The sequence below is a fragment of the Hyperolius riggenbachi genome, chromosome 10, assembly GCF_040937935.1.
Source record: "Hyperolius riggenbachi isolate aHypRig1 chromosome 10, aHypRig1.pri, whole genome shotgun sequence".
Taxonomy (NCBI): Eukaryota; Metazoa; Chordata; class Amphibia; order Anura; family Hyperoliidae; genus Hyperolius; species Hyperolius riggenbachi.
The window spans coordinates 48,551,860-48,574,931 of record NC_090655.1 but is presented as its reverse complement, the minus strand read 5'-3'; the positions used below and the strand labels follow the sequence as shown (position 1 = coordinate 48,574,931).

The following is a 23,072-nucleotide window of genomic DNA, read 5'->3' as shown; positions in this document are numbered from 1 at the left end:
ACACTATTTGATGAAGCGTGAGCTCTGGTTGGTGAAGCGAGAGCTGTGGCTAGTGACTTGTGAGCACTACCTGATGAATTGTGAGCTCCACCTGAGTGTTGACTGATGAAGCATGATATCTTGGGGTAGGGGTAGCTTGAACACTGACTGTTGAATTATCTGCCCTAGTTGGTGAAGTCAGCTCTGATCGGTGAAGCATGAGTTTTGGTTGGTGAAGTGTGATCTCTGGTTGGTGAAGCTTTGCTTTACTGTTATAGGATAGTGAACTTTATATAAGTCTCTTCTTAAACAACGCTGATATTGGCCACAATTCACTAAGCCTATCTCCTGTGTTTAATAAACTTTCTGAGCCGTTTTTACAGCACTGCCCCACTTTCACGACCTATAGGTCACTACGCGGCACTGAGAGACTGTGTCTCTCACAGAGAGCAGGGAGGCGGGGAGAAGCAGGGGCGTGGCCAGGGCGCGAGAGCTGCCCAATGGCAGCTCTGGAAACCCTGCAGGAACGCCCCTGGTGGGCATTTTGAACAGGGAATCCCTCTCCCTGTGTTTACCTCCAAGATAGCAAAAAATATTGTAGCTAATCTTGGGGGGCTATAGCGCGGCGGTGGGGGGTACAGAGAGCGGCGGTGTGGGGACACAGAGTCATGCCTCTGTGTCCCATCTGCCCACCTTGGGTTCTCTTTAACCACTTCAGGACCATAGGCTTACACCAGCCCCAAAGACCAGGCTATTTTTTAAAATGATGTGCTCTGCAGCTTTAATGGCTCGCTGCAGAGCCATACCACACAGCACACAAATCCCTCCCCCCCCCCCTTTCTGTCCACCAACAGAGCTTTCTGTTGGCGGGCTCTGATCCCGCGTGCCGTTTGTTTAAAAAAAATTATATTTATATATATGAATTTCCCTAATTTTTTTATTTATTTTCTCCTCCCTCCCCCCCGACAGCAATCAGCTATCATAAGCATCAGCCTGTCAGAGCCGATCGCTCTTGAGCCTCTCTAGGGGACAGCTGAGTGACACAGCTGTCCCCAGTACAGCGCTGTCGTAGATCACAGAGCTGTAAAATGTAAATAAGCGGCAGTTTCGCCATCTAACAGTCCTAGCGGTGATCGCTGCTTGTAGACTGATGGCAAAGCTCCGTCATTCAAGCGGATATGATCTCCTGCAAAACCCCGCCCCAGGACTTGACGCCTTTCGGAGTTAGGTGGTCCTGGGGCTGCAACCCTGATCGGTGTTAAGTGGTCAGGAGGGGGTTAAAGACAGGATGTTAATTCACAGAGAGGAATGCAAGTGATAACTGTAAAGTGTGTGAGAAATTATCACCTGGCCTGAGCCATTGGTAAGTGGAGTGTCACTAGAGACTGATATGTAAAGTGAAGGATTCTGAACTGTATGCTTAATTTTTTTTTTTTAGTATTTTATACAGAAAAGAACTAGAGACACACACACACACACACACACACACACACACACACCTTAACCACTTTACCCCCGCCCGTACGAATTTCTCCGTCCCTTTTTCCATCCTTTAACCCCCAGGGACGGAGAAATCCGTACTTTCCGCGTACCTGACGCTGTCCGCGCTCCCGCTCGTAAACACGCCACCCGCCGCTAGTAAACACGCCGCCGCCCGCTCGGAGATCAATGAACGGGAAAATCCATTCCCGTTCGTTGATCTAAGCCCCACAATGATCCGCTGCTCTCCTATGGGCAGCGCGATCATTGTGAGAAAAAACTCACGTGTCCAGCCTCCTTATACTTCCTCCAAGCTTCCGGAAGGAAGCTTGGAGGTCGCATTAAAACAAAAAGTTACTGTGGCCATCTTGTGGCCAAATAGTAAACTACACCCTACACATTTTTCACATACAAATAAATGATTTTTACACAAAAAATTAACTCATTACCTCCCACACTCCATTTTTTTTTTTTTTGTAATTAAAAAAAAAATTCAAAAATTTACAATTAAAAAAAATACATAAATAGTTTACCTTAGGGACTGAACTTTTTTAAATATTTATGTCAAGAGGGTATAACACTGTTACTTTATAAACTATGGGCTTGTAATTAGGGATGGACGCAAAACTGAAAAAAATGCACCTTTATTTCCAAATAAAATATTGGCGCCAAACATTGTGATAGGGACATAATTTAAATGGTTTTATAACCGGGACAAAAGGGCAAATAAATTTCATGGGTTTTAATTACAGTAGCATGCATTATTTAAAAACTATAATGGCCGAAAACTGAAAAATAATTATTTTTTTCCCCACATTTTTCCTATTTTCCCATTAAAACACATTTAGAAAAAAATAATTCTTGGCATAATGTCCCACCTTAAGAAAGCCTAATTGGTGGCGGAAAAAACAAGATATAGTTCATTTCATTGCGATAAGTAATGATAAAGTTATAGACGAATGAATGGACGGAGTGCTGAAAGGTGAAAATTGCTCTGGTGGTCAGGGGGTAAAACCTCTCAGTGGTGAAGTGGTTAAAGGACACCTGAGGTGACATGATAGGCTAGACATGTGTATGTACAGTGCCAAGCATACAAATAACTAGCCTGTGTTCCTTTTTTTCTTTCTCTACCTTAGGCCTCTTGCACACTGCAAGTGATTCCGATTCAGATTCCGCTTTTTAATCAGTTTTTACATCCGATTCAGATTCTGATTTGCAGTTTGCTCCCTGCACACTGCAAATCGGAATCTGAATCTGATGTAAAAACAGATTAAAAAGCGGAATCTGAATCGGAATCGTGTGAAAGAGGCCTGAAAGAGTTTAATATCAGGTATGTAAGTGGCTGACTCAGTCCGACAGTGTGACCCTCACTGATAAGAAATTCCAACTATAAAACACTTTCGTAGCAGAAAATGGCTTCTGAGAGCAGGAAAGAGGTAAAAATGGTCAATAGTGCATAGAGTTTAGCTCTGGCATACTTCAATGAATGTGTCATTGAGAAAAAACAATAAAACACTTAAAAAGTAGATTTAAACATAAAACTGTGGGATATATTAACCACTTCGCATCCAGACCTTGTTTTCCCCTTATTGACCAGAGCAGTTTTGACACTTTAGCGGTGTCCCTTTTTAATCAGCAATAACTTCATCTGTACTCGTGCCACTTAAATTATCTATATATCGTTTTTTTCAAGACAAACTAAGCTTTCATTGGGGGTATTTGGTACAAAGTAAAATGTTCCTCTCTATGCATTTTAATGGGAAAAAGTGGGAAAAATTTTTAAAAAATGCATTGTTTCTCAATTTTGACCAATTCCTGTTTGGAAATAAAAAGTGCGATTGACATAAAAACTGTGCCGCCAGTTAAAGTCGCCCCAGTATAGATATCCAGATGTGTCCCCAGTATCAGCCCCCCTAGCATAGCCACATGTGTCCCCTGCGTTTGACAGCCCCAGAATAGATTGACAGACGCACCCCCAGGAATAGTGCCCCTCTTTATAGCCATATGTGTCCCCGGATCAGGATTAACCCCATTATGGCCAGATGTACCCCCAGGATTAGTGCTGCCCCCCATTATAGCCAAATGTGCCCCCAGTATATGATAACTGCCCCCCCCCCAGTTGCCCAGATGCACCAAATTAGTAACCCCCCTCCCCTTAGTCAATTAGATGCCCCCAACAAATATCTAAACCCCCCCCCTTTTATTTATGCTACCCCCACCCCCCAGGATCGATAGCCAGATGCCCCCCCCCCCATGAGACAGCCCCCTCTGTGCAGAAATCCTAAAAAAATCATCCAGCAAGCAGCCTCACTCACCTACCTCGTTCCTGCGACTGTCCTGAAGCCCGATCCTCTGTTCTCCGCTCTGCAGTCAGCCGCATATTGCCGGTAACCCGGGTGCCGGCTTGATGAGGTCAAACGCACCTGATGAGGTGAAACGCACCTGACCGTGCACAGCAGGGCTGCAGCCAGGTCAGTATATCTACATCGCTGTGGCTTGGAGGATGCCACAGCTGACGTAGATATACTGTAGCGGTGGGGAAAGTGGTTAAAAAGTCATTTTAGGAGAAGGAAGATAGATACAATCATTTATTTCATTAGTTTATTTTCGCCTCGGGTGTCCTTTAATGAGGCAAGCTTCTTTAGTGAATTAACACTTAAAAGTTAGATATTTATGGAGAAGAAAGGCTTTGGGTCCAAGAGCATCCCCATTCATCTCATGGTCCCCGCATTCCAGCACCGTCACCCCCGTTAACATTTGCTGCCACAAGAGGCTTCTGAAGCAGTCGTATCTGCACAGTACGGAGGGTGCCCAGAGTACCAGAGATGGGCGGCTCCATACTGTGTAGACGTGAGAGTGTGCTCACGCATGCACAGTACGGAGAGTGCCCAGAGACGGGCGGCTCCATACTGTGTAGACGTGAGTGTGCTCACACATGCACAGTACAGAGTGGTCCATCTTTGAAAGCACTCAGACATGTGCTTCCAAGGGCTCCTGGAGGCTGATGGCACTGTTTTTGACCACTTGGTCAAATACAGCCAACGGGGGTGACCGCACTGGACTGCAGGGACTGAGAAAAAGGAAGGCTCTTTAGGATGCTGAGTTTTCCTTCTCCATAGGTAAGTGTCTGATATATTTTTGTTATCGCTACAGTTTTACTTTGAAAACGTATCACCACACATCGATCAGGATTTTACTTGCCTTAGCACAGTGATCTGCAAACTTGGCTTTCCAGCTGTTAAGGAACTACAAGTTCCACAATGCACTGCAGGAGTCTGACGGCTACAGTCATAATTCATAAAGGAAAATGCATTTTGGGACTTGTAGTTCCTTAACAGCTGGAGAGCCAAGTTTGCAGATCACTGCCTTAGCATAAACTTAGTGAAATGTGGCCATTATTCTGAACTTCATAGTCCAAAGTCCTGCTTGATCTCTTGTATTTTCTGCCTTTACTTTCCACTCTGTAGTCAGAACAGATGTTGTAGACTCCAGACCAGATGAGCAGAGACCTCTGCGTCCACCTGTAGAAGAGCAGGGAGAACATGATCTACGCTTCCCCATTGAAGAGACTGAACCGACAGACGGTGGGGAGTGCACCCTGAGCTTGTCCCTCAGTACTCCAACCGATGAAGAAAAGAAAGAAGTTATTCCTATCAGGAATGGGCTGCCTGCTTTTTACTTGACTGCCAATAGCAGCTATAGCACTCCGACAGGTCACTAGATCCATTCCACCAATAACTGTGAATTATGGCACAAGAGCTTGAGAGCCCTGAATGCACCATTGGGTTACCTTCTTGCAGAACATGTATGTGACTGCACAATGAAAGCCATCAGACGATGAACAACCCACAGACTTGCAGCCATTCTGCTCCACCAGTAATATATTCCCAGCTCCAGGCTTTCAGCGTCAAAAGATTATGGGAGAAACTAGCAGACATGGCTGTCATGGTGGCCTGCTGCGTCTGTCTTTCTGAAGGACAGTCACGGTAGCAGATTTTCACTATCTGAGGCCAATAACATAAGAGGTCACCATCCATGTGGAGGAATGGGACGAGAGCGAGCACCATAGACTGATCCCTGCTGCTGTTCAAAACACTGGTGGTGTTTGAATTACTTCTTCCTCAGAGTTGCTATGACTCAGAGGGTAAATGGTATTTGTTTTCAACCAGCGCCGGACCCCCGAATTACCCTTAACATTACTGCAATGGTGGCGCCTGGTTTCGGCGATAAGTGCTGTGCGCCTAAACCACCTGCTTCATTAAAAAGCTCTTACAAGACCTACTGCATACAATGCATTGCTCTTTCCTGTGGATCAACTATAGCAATTTGCCTTAGACTGGTATTTATCACAGGGCACTGGGGCAGCACAGGAAGTCAAGACAGCCCCAGTCTGTCTACAGTTTGTTTCATATTTGGCCACTTGCAGGAAAATCCTTCAATAATAAATAAGGGAGGACGTGGGTGCATGGACTGTAGAGACATGTAGCTCCCTCCTGTTGTCTCAGGCTACCGATTGGTGGCTGTACCTTCTGGTGAAGAGTGTATAGGACAGTATACAGTCTGTGTGATCAGGCCAACAATCAATACAGGTAAAAAGACAATCACTGCCAAGTAGTGAATCTAGAACATCTCATATTTTATGGCAACCTCCATACAGGACCAGCAGCTTCCCTACAGACCTGAGAGCCTGCACACAAGCATGGCCACCTCCAAACAGACCTGTCAGCATCTGTACAGGACCATCATCCTCAATACAGAGCAGTCTATCTCTACCCAGACATGGTCACGTCCATACAGGACCAGTAGCTTCCCTAAAGACCTGAGAGCCGGCACATAGGTCTGTATGGAGGTGGGTGGCCATGCTTATGTGCCGGCTCTCAGGTCTTTAGGGAAGCTACTGGTCCTGTATGGATGTGACCATGTCTGGGTAGAGATCGACTGCTCTGTATTGAGGCTGATGGCCCTGTATGGAAAATGACAGGTCTGTATGGAGGTGGGTGGCCATGCTTGTCATTTTCCATACAGGGCCATCAGCCTCAATACAGAGTAAACAATCTCTACCCAGACATGGTCATCTCCATACAGGTTGGCAGATTCAACAAAGACCCAGCAGCTGCATACCTTTGCATAATCCTGTATAGAAAGTTTCAGCTGGCTGCAGAATTTTTTTTTTTTTTTTTTTTTTTTACATTACAAAAACAGACTTGCACATCTCCCATGTAGGTTTATGGCGTTTCTAGAACAAATTTGGCATTTTCCTGTAACAATCATATACTGACTGTAAAGGGAATAGAGATAGCACACTCCCATCACATATATGTGAATGCTTGTAAAATGCTGAAGGTGCATGTTTTCTTTTACAGCTTGTTTTATGTTGTCCATGTAGAGCTTTTATTTTTAAATTAAAATGTGAAATATTTTCTTACTGCAGTTACTGGTCATTTTAATCATTTTAATCCCCAAATGTTGTGTAATAGATAAGGCCTCAATTCACTTAACTATAGAACAGTTATTAAAGACAGGCGATAAGCTATCACCTAGGTGATGAGGCATGTCGTATTCAGGAAACATTTCACCTCAGGCAAACCTAACGTTAACTCTTAACTCTACAATCCTTAAAAGAACTCCAGAATTCTAGACAGGCTGTTAATTAACTGCATGTGAAAATAACTAGAGGAGGTAACTTAAGGAATGAAGAGATAAGATAACTCACTGTGTGGAGGTTAGTATTCTCTTGCCTTATCTCCAGCATGATCTTGGTGAATTGAGGCTTTAGTGTTCAGTCTCTGCCTCCAGCAAACAGGAAGGCTTCCGCTGGTCTCAGATCATCCCTCATCTGATGCAGATGATGTCGCTCCTAATGCTAATCCAGTGAGTATAAGCCGTTACCTCCGTAGTTAATTTGTAGCAGCCTCATTGTGATGAGTTAAACAATGGCAACAATTCAAGACCTCACAGGGTCTCTTTTTCAAGCCAGAATGTTCTTAAAGTATATCTGAAATCTCGTTACTGGGGGTATTTATACTTACCTGGAGGAAGCTCCAGCCCCATGAGGTACGTGGGCTCATTGCTTTGTACTCTCCCCCAGTCATCTGGCCAGTCGTTTGCTTCTGCGCATGTGTGACCCAGCCACATTCTGTGCGCAGTGCAGAACGCTCACAGGCACGGGAGCGCGGCAACGGGTGCATGCGCAGAAGAGCACTGCCGGACATAGGGCTGGAGGAAGCCCCCAGTAAGTAGAAGAAGTACACCCAGTAACAAGATCACAGATTCCCTTTAACAATAATATCCAAAAAATAGTGATAGTAAGTATAAAATTTCATCATTGTACCAGTATGTGAAAAAGTCACAACATCACCTGTGTGAATTAGAAGTGGTAAGATTGTAGACAACCAGTGCCCACTAATATGTAATATAAGGGTTTACTTAAATGATACCTGAAGTGACAAGAAATAGACGTGTATGTACAGTGCCTAGTACACAAATAACTATGCTGTGTTCCTTTTTTCTTTCTCAGCCTGAAAGAGTTAAATATCAGGTATGTAAGGAAGTGACTACAGTGTGACCCTCACTGATGAGAAATTCCAACTATAAAACACTTTCCTAGCAGAAAATGGCTTCTGAGAGCAGTGAGGGTCACACTGTAGTCACTTCCTGTCTGAGTCAGGACTGAGTCACCCACTTACATACCTGATATTTAACTCTTTCAGGCTGAGAAAAAAAAAGGAACACATCATAGGCATTTGTGTGCTAGGCACTGTACATACACAGGTCTATCTCATGTCCCTTTGGGTATCCTTTAAAAGTCTCAAAGTATAGATCTATGTATTACTTATATAGTGCAAAGTACAGTGGCTTGCAAAAGTATTCGGCCCCCTTGAAGTTTTCCACATTTTGTCACATTACTGCCACAAACATGAATCAATTTTATTGGAATTCCACATGAAAGACCAACACAAAGTAGTGTGCACGTGAGAAGTGGAATGAAAATCATACATGATTCCAAACATTTTTTTTACAAATCAATAACTGCAAAGTGGGGGTGTGCATAATTATTACCCTTTGGTCTGAGTGCAGTCAGTTGCCTATAGACATTGCCTGATGAGTGCTAATGACTAAATAGAGTGCACTTGTGTGTAATCAGTCAGTACAAATACAGCTGCTCTGTGACAGCCTCAGAGGTTGTCTAAGAGAATATTGGGAGCAATAACACCATGAAGTCCAAAGAACACACCAGACAGGTCAGGGATAAGGTTATTGAGAAATGTAAAGCAGGCTTAGGCTACAAAAAGATTTCCAAAGCCTTGAACATCCCACAGAGCACTGTTCAAGAGATCATTCAGAAATGGAAGGAGTATGGCACAACTGTAAACCTACTAAGACAAGGCCGTCCACCTAAACTCACAGGCCGAACAAGAAGAGCGCTGATCAGAAATGCAGTCAAGAGGCCCATGGTGACTCTGGACGAGCTGCAGAGATCTACAGCTCAGGTGGGGGAATCTGTCCATAGGACAACTATTAGTCATGCACTGCACAAAGTTGGCCTTTATGGAAGAGTGGCAAGAAGAAAGCCATTGTGAACAGAAAGGCATAGGAAATCCTGTTTGCTGTGTCCCCCACATGGCTTGTGGCAAACTGCAAACATGTGGAAGAAGGTGCTCTGGTCTGATGAGACCAAAATGGAACTTTTTGGTCAAAATGCAAAACGCTATGTGTGGTGGAAAACTAACACTGCACATCACTCTGAACACACCATCCCCACTGTCAAATATGGTGGTGGCAGCATCATGCTCTGGGGGTGCTTCTCTTCAGCAGGGACAGGGAAGCTGGTTAGAGTTGATGGGAAGATGGATGGAGCCAAATACAGGGAAAACTTGGAAGAAAACCTCTTGGACACTGCAAAAGACTTGAGACTGGGGCGGAGGTTCACCTTCCGCTTCCAGCAGGACAACGACCCTAAACATAAAGCCAGGGCAACAATGGAATGGTTTAAAACAAAACATACCTATGTGTTAGAATGGCCCAGTCAAAGTCCAGATCTAAATCCAATTGAGAATATGTGGCAAGATCTGAAAACTGCTGTTCACAAACACTGTCCATCTAATCTGACTGAGCTGGAGCGGTTTTGCAAAGAATGGGCAAGGATTTCAGTCTCTAGATGTGCAAAGCTGGTAGAGACATCCCCTAAAAGACTGGCAGCTGTAATTGCAGCAAAAGGTGGTTCTACAAAGTATTGCCTCAGGGGGCTGAATAATTACACACACCCCACTTTGCAGTTATTTATTTGTAAAAAATGTTTGGAATCCTGTATGGTGTACACGTGAGAAGTGGATTAAAAATCACTTTGTATTGGTCTTTCACTTGGAATTCCAATAAAATTGATTCATGTTTGTGGCAGTAATGTGACAAAATGTGGAAAACTTCAAGGGAGCCGAATACTTTTGCAAGCCACTGTATATCTTTCTACTACAGAGCTATGGTAAGATTGTACAATGAATATTGTACCATTAAATGGGCACTATGGCAAAAAACAAACATTCATAGGTACACCATCACATGCCATATCTGCCCCAGACACTGTCTAAATTTTGTTTTTTTTTACTTTCCATGTAGCGGTTACACACAGCATGCATTATAATCTACTAACTTGGACTAGTTCAAAACCTGTTGGGAAGAAGCTCCATCAACTCATGGGTAATTCTTAGGATTTCTTCTTATTTTCACAACCATTCAACTGAATGTCAGTGCAGTCCTCCAGCCAGAATAGTGGGCGTGAGAGTGTGGAGATTGTTTGGCATTTTTGTATAGGTTTTTTGCAGGGAGTGCTTTGAGAATCCACCATGAGGAGACTGACTAATCCAAAACCTTTCACACATGCAGTTGATAGGCAGTGAAAAAGACTAACAAACTCTCACAACTGCTCGCTGCTGCCTGGTAACTGCTCACTGAGCGCCCAGTTGAACTGCCCATGTGGAGGGGCCCTAAGGAGTTTAAAAGCCGTCAGATTATAATACATATTGTAAGTGACAGCTACACAGGAAGTAAAGACATTTATGGTTTTTTATGGTATATATGGAAACATATGCATTTTACAGGTTTTCATCATAGTGCCCTTTTAGTGGGCACCTTAATGCAAACCTGAGAATAAAGGAGAATTGAAGCAAGAGGAATATGGAGATTGCCATATTTATTTCCTTTTAAGCAATACCAGTTGCCTGGCTATCCTGCTGATCCTCTGCCTCTAATACTGTTAGCCATAGCCCCTGAACAAGCATGCAGCAGATTAGCTGCATGCTTGTTTCCGGTGTGATTCAGACACTACTACAGCCAAATAGATCAGCAGGGTGGCCAGGCAACTGGTATGGTTTAAAAAGAAATAAATATGGCAGCCTCCATATACCTCTCAATACAGCTGTGCTAAAAAAAAAAAATAAGTAGAAATACTTGCCTCAGTAAAGGGAACCCTCTGGATCCACTAGTGGGATTGTCGATCCTTGAGCCCACAGCTGGTTGCTGGAATCCAGAGGGGATGCTAGATACCACCAAATCTTAATAAAAAAAAAAAGCCAGGGCCCATTTCATCTTAATCCTGCCCCCCCATCTATGAACAAGCATAGCTGCACAGCAACGGCCTAGGAAGTGTCAAGAAGGAAAAAGCCATGTAGAAGAGGTTCCGTACTACTGCGGAGCAACAGTGAAGCTATTCGATAAGTCTTGTGGAATAAGTTCAGGGGGTCCCAGCACTGAAATGGCAAGCTCAATGGGATGGGGGAAGCCCAGAGGCCACCCTCCACTGAGGCAAGTAACTTATTTCCATATTTGCCTTCAGGCAATTCAAACAGAATTGATCCAACAAAGTTCAGCCAGAATTTATTAAAGCGGGATTGTCACCATAAAAATCAAATTTCATCAGCAACTGGTCTGTGTCTATTAAGTGATAAAGATGCTAATCCTGCATTCAAAACTACTTCTGCTGTTATGGTTAGGAGTTATCACGGACCTTAGGAGCACTGGCCCTTTAATAGCCATTGCCATTCAGTTGCATGCTGGGGGGGGGGGCTTTTTATCTATAATATATTCCTCCTCTTACCTTTATTTCCCTGCCTAGCTGAAACATGAGCCTCTGCTCACTTGTGTTTACAAGCAAGGCTGAGGTGACTCAGCGATAGGAGAAGAACAGTTAAAGTGGACCCAAATTAAAAATACAAGATTTCAGAAATAAAATCTATTTTCTAAATTACAATAATAAATAGCAGCCTTTTTTCAGCTGCACGATGACAAATATAAAATATTTTACATTTATTGGAGGAACCCCTCCCTTCCTTTCATATTGGCGGGACAGAATCCGGCAGACTGGTGGAGTAGGTGTCCGGCAATGGAGGAATTGCTAATGGCTGCCCTCAGTATAACCCTAGCTATGAAAAGAGAAGGGTGAAAAGCATGCACTGAAATACTCATAAGCTTGAAGGAGTGTTTATTTATCTTTGTATGTGTCAGAGCGGTGCAACTAAATGTTTTGAATAAAAAAAAAAAGTTTGGTTTGGGTCTGCTTTAAGGGAAGAAATGACATCAGGATTTAGCCTCAAATTGTGGGCAAAAGACATGGTTCCCACCAGGAACATAATTCTCTTCATTTACTATATAAATTTACTGGAATCAAAACGTGGACAGTACAATATATGTGTTATGTAAGTAGATCAAGTATTTATCTACTTACATATGTGTTTTTTCCCTGGCAGAGTATGGCTCATCCTCCTGCTTTAAAGCGAGGCAGTTGCAGTGCAATAACTTAACGTGGTGCAAAAGACACACCGCACAATTACCACTATGGTGCAGTCATACAGTGAGGTATGAAATACAATGAAAGTTCTGTAAACTGACATCACTCAGTGCACAGCCTGCAGTTGGAACCCGCCACACTGCACTCAATAAGAAATGCCCTATAGGAATATCATTGTGGCTCTAAACATTGCTTATCAGGTGGCAACTGTGTGTAGTACCTTCCTGGGTCATAACCGATCACAGTGAAGATTGCTGATGGCAGGGGAAATAGTGGTTGTACAATGAGTTTGTATGCAGACAGCAGCTGTGAGAATCTTTTCTAATAAATTCAGGACTCTTTAGATGGATTCTGAACATTTTTCAATGCAGATGCTACACAGTGAGTACCTCACTAGCTTTCTATCAATCTTCATTATAATCCAAACCAAGTTTGCAAGTAAGGGTGTACACACATCCAATTTTGATTGACCTACCTTAGCACATCCATGTAGCATGAGAGTTTACCTACACAATCTGTTCATAGTATTCAAAATCTGAATTGACCAAACAAAATTGGATGTGTGCGTGCGCAACCCAACTTCCATTCTCCAGCCTTATGGTGTGTACACACTTGAAAGATTAATGAAAGATCTTAGACCAATTTTACCCCCTTCCATGTAGTATGAGAGCCACACCTACAGTCTATTCTATGGAGCTGAGCTCCCCATCAGACAGAAATCTTTGCAAGATGCTGCACGCATGGATGCTGTAGACATTCAAAAGATCAGTATCTGCAAAAGATCCGTTCCTGCAAAATGCATTCATAGTCTATATCTGCAGATCATCATACACACCTTGTTTAACCCTCCTGGCGTTTTGCAAAAATCCACCAGGGGGCAGCAAATGCGTTTTTTTAAATTTTTATTTTTTTTTGTCATGTAGCGCAGTGGTTCCCAACCTTTTCCGGGCCGGGGAACACTTTCTGACCATATTTTTCTCCGGGGAACGGCGGGGGTTTGCGGCGGCGCGGGTGTTTGCGCGACCTAGTGGACAGTGCCGTGCTATGGGGGGGGGGGGGGGGGGGGGGGCGGCTGCATAGCTAACATAGTTGCCCCAGTATAGGGAGTTTAGTTGCCCCAGTATGGTTAGTATAGTTACCCCAGTATAGCTAGTATAGTCCCAGGATGGATAGGTAGTGCCCCAGTATAGCCAGTAAAGTGCCCAGTATAGCTAGTATAGTACCCAGTATAGCTAGCCTAGTGCCCAGTATAGGTAGGTAGTGCCCCAGTATAGTGCCCAGTATAGCTAGTATAGTTGCCCCCAGTATAGCTAGTATAGTTGCCCCCAGTATAGCTAGTTTAGTTGCCCCCAGTGTAGGTAGTTTAGTTGCCCCCAGCATAGCTAGTTTCGTTGCCCCCAGTATAGCTAGTTTCGTTGCCCCCAGTATAGCTAGTTTAGTTGCCCCCAGTATAGCTAGTACAGTTCCCCCCAGTATAGATGCCCAGGAGGGGGGGAAGCAGCGCTAGAAGGAGAGGCAGTAGAGGCAGCGGTGGGGAGGGGGGAAATATCCCCCCCCCCTCCCTCACCTGGGACCCCTCCTTCTGCCTCTCTCCCCCTCCGTTTAGCGGTGGCAAGTGCGGCTCGGCATACGGAGAATTACTCACCACTTCTGCGTTCCAAGCGCCGGCAACGTCATGTCGTCACACATCTCCGCCTTCAATACCGCCCACTGTGCTTCCGCTAATCAGGAAGAACAGTGGGCGGCATTGAAGGCGGAGATGTGTGACGACTTGACGTTGCCGGCGCTTGGAACGCGGAAGTGGTGAGTAATTCTCCGTATGCCTCCCCGCCGCCGAGCCGCACTTGCCACCGCTAAACGGAGGGGGAGAGAGGCAGAAGGAGGGGTCCCAGGTGAGGGAGGGGGGGGGGGGATATTTCCCCCCTCCCCACCGCTGCCTCCACTGCCCCTCCTTCTAGCGCTACTTCCCCCCTCCTGCACCCTAAAGTAGGTACAGGTCTGGCGAGAGGCCAGACCTGTACGGCACACCGGGCAACATGCCGCGGCACACTAGTGTGCCGCGGCACACTGGTTGGGAAACACTGATGTAGCGAGACAAAGTCTCGCTACATGATAGCCGCTGCTCCGCTCAAAGAACGGGATCTCCTGGAGGGCTTCCCCCGTCGCCATGGCGACGGGATGACGTCACCGACGTCGTGACGTCAAGGGGGACTCCGATCCACCCCACAGCGCTGCCTGGCACTGATTGGCCAGGCAGCGCACGGGGTCTTGGGGGGGGGCGGCACGACGGTTAGCGGCGGCAATCGGGCACTGCACGCACCTAGCAAAGTGCTAGCTGCGTGCAGCAAAAAAAAAAAATTATGCAAATCAGCCCAGTGGGGCCTGAGCGGTGCCTCCCGGCGGCATAGCCCGTGCTGCCGCCAGGGAAGTTAAAAGACTTACGAGCCCAAATCCATAAAAATAAAAAAAAAAGTCTGTACCTGTATGACGGCTGCGCAGCTCTAGGGCCTCTCTCCCCGATCCACGCTACATAGGGAGGCCCTAGAGCTGCGCAGCCGCACTCGCGTCAGTGCGGACTGCGCAGCCGCAGCCTCCTCCGGCGGCCATATTTGAGGAGGTAGGAGAGCCCGGGCTGGGGGAGGGTGGGGTCGGGCCAGGGGGAAGACAAGCAGCGGGGACCCTGCGGAGCTGCACAGAGGGCGCGGATGGCGTCCTCCGTGCCTTCAAACGTCATACAGGTACAGACCTTTTTTTATGGATTTGGGCTCGTAAGTCCTTTAGAGAGAATCTGTATTGTTAAAAATCGCACAAAAGTAAACATACCAGTGTGTTAAGGGACATCTCCTATTACCCTCTGTCACAATTTCGCCGCTCCCCGCCGCATTAAAAGTAGTCAAAAACAGTTTTAAAAAGTTTGTTTATAAACAAACAAAATGGCCACCAAAACAGGAAGTAGATTGATGTACAGTATGTCCACACATAGAAAATACAACCATACACAAGCAGGCTGTATACAGCTTTCCTTTTGAATCTCAAAAGATCATTTGTGTGTTTCTTTCCCCCTGCATCTCTCATGCACTGAACATTACAGGCTTCCTGCAGACAGCTCTGCCTGTGCCTGTGTTTGTAATCCCTCAGTATGTGACAGCCAGCTACTTTCACAGAGGAGGATTTTTATCCAGCTCTCTTCTATTACTGATAAGATAGCAGAGAAGCTGCTGGCTTATGTAAATAAAACACACACTGGAGTGTGCATAGAGGAACAGACCAGCACGGAAGAACTTGGCAGCCTTCCAGACACAGGCCGACAAGTCTGACGGGAAAGATACATTGATTTATTACAGAGACTGTAATAGTACAAAGTGCTGCAGTAAGCCAGAACACATTAGAATACGTTTAGGAACTTGTAGGATGGTAGAAAAAAACATTGTAATTTTTGTTACAGAGTCACTTTAACAGACAGACATTCATCTGCATATCTGGCAATTCTCTGCAGATCTGAAGATCCATCCTGGTGGATCTGATCTGCCAATGAATGTCTGTTAAACAAGATGTGTATGAGGATCTGCAGATATCATAGACTATGAATGCATTTTGCAGGAACAGATGTTTTGCATATACTGATCTGTTGAATGTCTACAGCATCTGTGTGTGCAGCATCTTGCAAAGACTTCTGTCTGATGGGGAGTTCAGCTCCATAGAAAAGACTGTAGGTATGGCTCTCATACTACATGGAAGGGGGTAAAATTGGTCTGTGATCTTTCATTAATCTCTGAAGTGTGTACACACCATAAGTAAATCGGGCTTACGGTTTCCCAGTACATATCTACACCCCTCACCCCATCCTTATATCATTGGCACCAATAGAGCATACTCCAGATTACTCACTACACAAACTAAAAAGGATAAACTTTTTTTTGTACGTTTTAGTTTATGCCTTTCCACTCAGAGGGTACAAATAAAAATGATCAGTTTTGGAATGAAACCCCCACATCTTTCTTCCTATTCATTTTAAAGGGAATCTGTTTCTTGCTCAAATGTATACAGAAAGCGTAGCCAAAAAGTCCCTTTCATATAAAAATCCCTGGAAGTAATCCCTCAGACAGCTGCAATAAACCGCTCTTAGTTCTCTCAGTCCCTCCAGCTCACACAGTAATCCCCTGGCTTCATCACACAGTCCATTTACCGTAAGCAAACACCTTCCACTGCTGACAGTGTTCCAAATACCTCTACTTATTAGGAATTCAACTGCATGTAGATATTTATTGTTCCCCACTAGAGGGCACTCCAATACTCAACATACAGCTACCGTCCATAAACTGCTGAAGGTAACAAATGCCTAAAATGTTTTACAGGAAACTCACAGTTCAGGCATTACAATCAATTTTCCTGATTGATTGTAACATTTGAAAAAAAAAAAGAGAAAAAAGCAAAATAAGTCGCCATGGAGGAGCAGCATTGAACAGCTTTCAAACGGACAACCATGTCATGAAAAAGAGCAAATTAATTAGTGCCACACAAGCACGTTTATTATTAGTGACTTCTCCTGCAGGAGAGTAATGACTGTGTAACCACCCATTCCCCGCCTCCAAGAGACTCCCATTGGCTCTCCTCTGCCTATTTCCCACCCCTTTCATGTCAATCAGCACTCTGTGGTCTTTTTTTTACTTTTTTGACCGGTTTGGGTTCCCCTTTTAAAAGGGCCCTTGAACAGACCTCAAAAATAGAATAGTGAACATACCAGGAACTTCCTCCTGCTTACTATCTGCACGCCAGCCTCAGTCACATGACCACCGGCATGCGCATTCTTTTGGGAACCCTACATGCGCAAAACACAGCGATGGGCGTGTGATCGAGACGTGCCACGCATACGCAGTTGCGCACGACTCCTGGCCAGGTCACGCCAGGAGATTAGAGGGGATGCAGAAGGAAATCACAGGCCGGAGTAAGCCCCAGGTAAGTTCAGTATTCCATTTTTTGAGGTCTGTTCAAGGTTCCCTTAACCACTTGAGGACCCACCCTTCCCCCCCCCCTCACTTAAGGACCAGCGCTGTTTTAGCTGATCTGTCCAGCCCCCAGCACAGATCAGGGTGCAGGCAGAGCGACCAGATCGCCCCCCTTTTTTCCCCACTAGAGGGATGATGTGCTGGGGGGCTCTGATCGCTCCTGCCTGCCTGTGTGTTGAGGGGGGGGGGGGCACCTCAAAGCCCCCTCCGCGGCAAAATTCCCCCCCTCCCTCTCCTCCCTCCCCCGGAGATCCGAGGCTGCACAGGAACGGATCTGTCCTGTGCAGCCTCTAACAGGCTCCTGCCTGTCATGTGACAGCGATCCCCGGCCGCTGATTGGCCGGGGATCGCTTATCTGGTACAATGCTGCTACTGTTAGCAGCGTTGTACAAATGGGGTTTTGGGTGTAGGGGTATAATAAGTTCCTATTGGGGAATTGGCAGGCCTGTCAAATTGACTATGAATATGTTGTCCGCCAACCCAATCTGGTCACACGTTCATTATGAGTAGTCTCTGGATATGATCTATTTTAGAGGTATAAATTAAAAGTTACGTTTTATTCTTATTTTTCCTCCTAAAAGGTATTTACTTGTGAATAGCGTTGTACAAATGTAAACAAAGCGGATTATTTCCGCTTGTGTTTACATTTAGCCTGCGAGCCGCGATCGGCGGCCCGCAGGCTATTCACGGAGCCCCCCGGCGTGAATTGACGAGCGGCTGCTTCCTGATTAATTAGCCTGCAGCCGGTGACGCAGGACTGCGTCGCTGGTCCTGCAGCTGCCACTTTGCCGACGCGCGGTAGGCAAGTGGTTAAAGCTAAAAGTTCCATGCTGTACTATGTTGGTGTTAGCCTCCATATCCCCCTCACTTCAGGTGTCCTTTAAGCCTGTATGGATAAGAGCACAGCTGACGTTTTATACAATGCAGATTGCCTGGCAGTCTTGCTTATCCACTGCTTCTGATACGTTTAGCCATAGACCCTGAACAAACATGAGGTTTAACTGAATTAGCTGCATGCTTGTTTTTGGTGCGATTCAGACACTACTACAGCCAATAAGATCAGCAAGACAGCCAGGCAACTCATATTGTTTAAACGAAAATAAATATGGCAGCCTCCAGTTACCTCTCACTTCAGGTGTCCATTTTTTATTTTGACTGGCTAATTGATAGCTAGTACAACAAAAGGGGGAGCACATCATCTGGTCCATGGATCAGGCATTCTGTATACCACTTTGAATCTATGCAGCATTTGTATTCACTTACTTACCTGATTGTTATTAGAATTTGCCTAGATTGATTTTGGGTTTAGTTAACCATTTCTGCCGCCCGGACGTAAAGCTTACGTCCGGGCGGCTGCTCTGCTGCAGTGCCACGCTTCCGCGCAATCGCAGGCGTGCCCCTGTGCTGTCCCCCGGTAGCCCTGGGATCAGTGAACGGGAACATGGTTCCCGATCACCGATCAATGTCCCCAGCAGAGAAACCGAAGCGCTCTTACTAGAGGCTTCAGTCTTTCTGCACGTAAAAATTTCCGCGTTCCTTGTGCTTCCGCTTAGCGAGAAGCACAAGGAGAAGAAAAGAAAAAAATTAAGGTGGCCATCTTGTGGCCAAAAAGTAAAACTACATCTACATATTTCTTACATTACAATTTACACATATAACATTAAAAACTAACTATTTCCCACACCAAAATATTACCCAAATAAAATGTAATGGGAAAAAAAAAATTACAATTAAAAAACAAACAAAAAAAAAAAACACTAATAGTTACCTAAGGGTCTGAACTTTTTACATATGCATTTGAAGGGGATATACTACGAACATTTTTTAAAATTATAAGCTTGTAAATAGTGATGGACGCTGCACCATTATTTCCAAATAAAATATTGGCGCCATACATTGTGATAGGGACAAAATTTAAATGGTGTCATAACCAAGACAAACGGGCAAATAATATACATAGGTTTTAATTATGGTAGCGTGGATTATTTTAAAGCTATAATGGCCGAAAACTGAGAAATAATGAATTTTTTCAATTTTTTTTCTTATTAATCCTGTTAAAATGCATTTATAAAAAAATAATTCTTAGCAAAAATGTACCACCCAAAGAAAGCCTAATTAGTGGCGGAAAAAACAAGATATAGATCAATAAATTGTGATAGGTAGTGAAAGTTATTAGCTAATGAATGGGAGGTGAAAATTGATCTGATGCATAAGGTGAAAAATCCCCGCGGGCTGAAATGGTTAAGCAAAATCGCCCTGTACAGCCATTGATCACTAATAATGATCAAGGAAAGAGCAAGAAATAAAGAAGCCAGACTCAAATGTGAAGAGTTTCCATTTTTTTATAGAAAGATCACACAGATTATGGTATTCACATTCCACTGGGACACCAGCCACTTCCAGCCACTTATCTGTAGCAATGTAGGTATGTGTCCAGCTCAGTGACAAATACGGTCCGATTGAGGGATGGGGGGGATTTTGGTCAACGTTCATCACTTTTTCCCTTGTTTAAAAACCAGGCTGTCACTATAAGAGAAAAAAAAAATCTGAATCAGTTGGATGCTCACCAATAAGTAACCCATGAGACTGGTGAGAAGGCAGAGACACACCAGTCAGAGAGATAAGGCAGACACCAACATGAGGCAGAGAGAGCGAGAAAGAGAAGAGGAGGTAGACACACACACACGGCAGAGAGAGGAGAGAAATGGTGCAGACACACACACACACACAAGGCAGAGAGGCAAGAGATGAGGCACACACGTATGAGGCAGAGAGAAGCGAGAGATAAGGCGCGCACACACACACACGGCAGAGAGAGGAGAGAAATGGTGCAGACACACACACGAGGCAGAGAGGAGAGATAAGGCACACACGAAAGATAGAGAAAGAAGGCAGGCAGACACACACACACAAGGCAGAGAGGCAAGAGATAAGGCACACACGTACGAGGCAGAGAGAAGCGAGAGATAAGGCGCACGCACACACGGCAGAGAGGAGAGAAATGAGGCAGACACACACACGAGGCAGAGAGGCGAGAGATAAGGCACACACGAAAGATAGATAAAGAAGGCAGACACACGCATGAGGCAGAAAGACATACGAGGTAGAGAGGTGAGAGATAAGGTGCACACACGAGGCGAGAAATGAAGCAGACACACGAAACGCAGAGAGGCAAGAGACGAAGCAGACACACGAGGCGCAGAGAGGCGAGAGATGAAGCAGACACACAAGAGGCAGAGAGGAGGCAGACACACATGAGGAAGAGAGGTGGGAGATGAGGCGCACAAACATGAGGCAGAGAGAGGCAAGAGATGAGGATGACACACGAGGCGAGAGAGGAGGCAGACACACACTAAGCAGAGATAGATGAGGCAGACACACGAGGCAAAGAGAGGTGAGAAATGAGGCAAACATACACCAGGCAGAGAGAGGAGGCAGCCACACACACGAGGTGAGTTGAAGCAGACACACGAGGCAGAGGTGAGAGATGAGACACACGCACGAGGTAGAGGAGGCAGACACACGAGGTAGAGAGGCGAGAGATAAGGCACACACACACACACACACACGAGGTAGAGAGAGGAGGCAGAGAGATAAGGCGCATGCACAAGAGATGAAGCAGAAACACGAGGCAGAGAGAGGCGAGAGATTAGGCAGACACACGAGGCACAGAGAGGCGGCAGACACACATGAGGCAGAGAGAGGCGAGAGATGAGAAGGACACACATGAGGCAGAGAGAGGCGAGAGATGAGAAGGACACACATGAGGCAGAGAGAGGCGAGAGATGAGAAGGACACACATGAGGCAGAGAGAGGCGAGAGATGAGAAGGACACACATGAGGCAGAGAGATGAGAAGGACACACATGAGGCAGAGAGAGGCGAGAGATGCGAACGACACACATGAGGCAGAGAGAGGCAAGAGACGAGAAGGACACACGAGGCAGAGAGGCAAGAGATGAGGACACACATGAGGCAGAGAGAGGCAAGAGATAAGAAGGACACACATGAGGCAGAGAGGCGAGAGATGAGGACACGAGGCAGAGAGAGGCGAGAGTTGAGAAGGACACATGAGGCAGAGAGAGGCGAGATATGAGAAGGACACATGAGGCAGAGAGAGGCGAGATATGAGAAGGACACATGAGGCAGAGAGAGGCGAGAGATGAGAAGGACACACGAGGCAGAGAGAGGCAAGAGATGAGAAGGACACATGAGGCAGAGAGAGACAAGAGATGAGAAGGACACATGAGGCAGAGAGAGACAAGAGATGAGAAGGACACATGAGGCAGAGAGAGGCAAGAGATGAGAAGGACACACATGTGGCAGAGAGGTGTGAGAGATGAAGGACACACATGAGGCAGAAAGAGGTGCGAGATGAGGACACACGAGGCAGAGAGAGGTGAAAGATGAGAAGGACACACGAGGCAGAGAGAGGTGAAAGATGAGAAGGACACACATGAGGCAGAGAGAGGCGAGAGATGAGAAGCACGCACATGAGGCAGAGAGAGGTGAGAGATTAGGACACACATGAGGCAGAGAGAGGTGAGAGATGAGAAGCACGCACATGAGGCAGAGAGAGGTGAGAGATGAGAAGGACACACATGAAGCAGAGAGATAAGAAGGACACACATGAGGCGAGAGATGAGAAGGACACACATGAGGCAGAGAGAGGCAAGAGATGAGAAGGACACACATGAGGCAGAGAGGCAAGAGATGAGAAGGACACACGAGGCAGAGAGGCAAGAGATGAGGACACCCATGAGGCAGAGAGGCAAGAGATGAGGACACCCATGAGGCAGAGAGGCAAGAGATGAGGACACCCATGAGGCAGAAAGAGGCGAGAGAGGAGGACACACGAGAGGTGAGAGATGAGGACACATGAGGCAGAGAGAGACGAGAGTTGAGAAGGACACACGAGGCAGAGAGAGGCAAGAGATGAGGACACACATGAGGCAGAGAGAGGCAAGAGATGTGAAGGACACACATGAGGCAGAGAGAGGCAAGAGATGTGAAGGACACACATGAGGCAGAGAGAGGCAAGAGATGAGAAGGACACACATGTGGCGAGAGATGAGAAGGACACACATGAGGCAGAGAGGTGTGAGAGATGAAGGACACACATGAGGCAGAAAGAGGTGCGAGATGAGGACACACGAGGCAGAGAGAGGCGAGAGATGAGAAGGACACACACGAGGCAGAGAGAGGCGAGAGATGAGAAGCACGCACATGAGGCAGAGAGAGGTGAGAGATGAGAAGGACACACGAGGCAGAGAGAGGTGAGAGATGAGAAGGACACACGAGGCAGAGAGAGGTGAGAGATGAGAAGGACACACGAGGCAGAGAGAGGTGAGAGATGAGAAGGACACACATGAGGCAGAGAGAGATGAGAAGGACACACATGAGGCAGAGAGAGGCAAGAGATGAGAAGGACACACGAGGCAGAGAGGCAAGAGATGAGAAGGACACACGAGGCAGAGAGGCAAGAGATGAGGACACCCATGAGGCAGAGAGGCAAGAGATGAGGACACCCATGAGGCAGAAAGAGGCGAGAGAGGACGACACACGAGAGGCGAGAGAGGAGGACACACATGAGGCAGAGAGGTAAGAGATGAGGACACATGAGGCAGAGAGAGACGAGAGTTGAGAAGGACACACATGAGGCAGAGAGAGGCAAGAGATGAGGACACATGAGGCAGAGAAGGATGAGAGATGAGAAGGACACACATGAGGCAGAGAAGGATGAGAGATGAGAAGGACACACATGAGGCAGAGAAGGATGAGAGATGAGAAGGACACGAGGCAGAGAGGGGTGAGAGATGAGAAGGACAC

At 46.0% G+C, this 23,072-nt stretch overlaps 1 protein-coding gene across 7 annotated transcripts in view; it reads left to right on the top strand.

Annotated features, from left to right (window-relative positions):
* Positions 1-6,888, top strand: part of LTBR (lymphotoxin beta receptor) — a 390,915-nt gene extending 384,027 nt beyond the window's left edge. For all 7 annotated transcript variants that reach the window (XM_068258500.1, XM_068258499.1, XM_068258501.1 and 4 more), the window contains one exon: positions 4,926-6,888. In XM_068258500.1, coding sequence (XP_068114601.1) covers positions 4,926-5,179 — 254 coding nt within the window. In that variant the 3' untranslated portion in view covers positions 5,180-6,888. The remainder of the gene's footprint in view (positions 1-4,925) is intronic.
* The last annotated feature ends 16,184 nt before the right edge of the window (positions 6,889-23,072 follow it).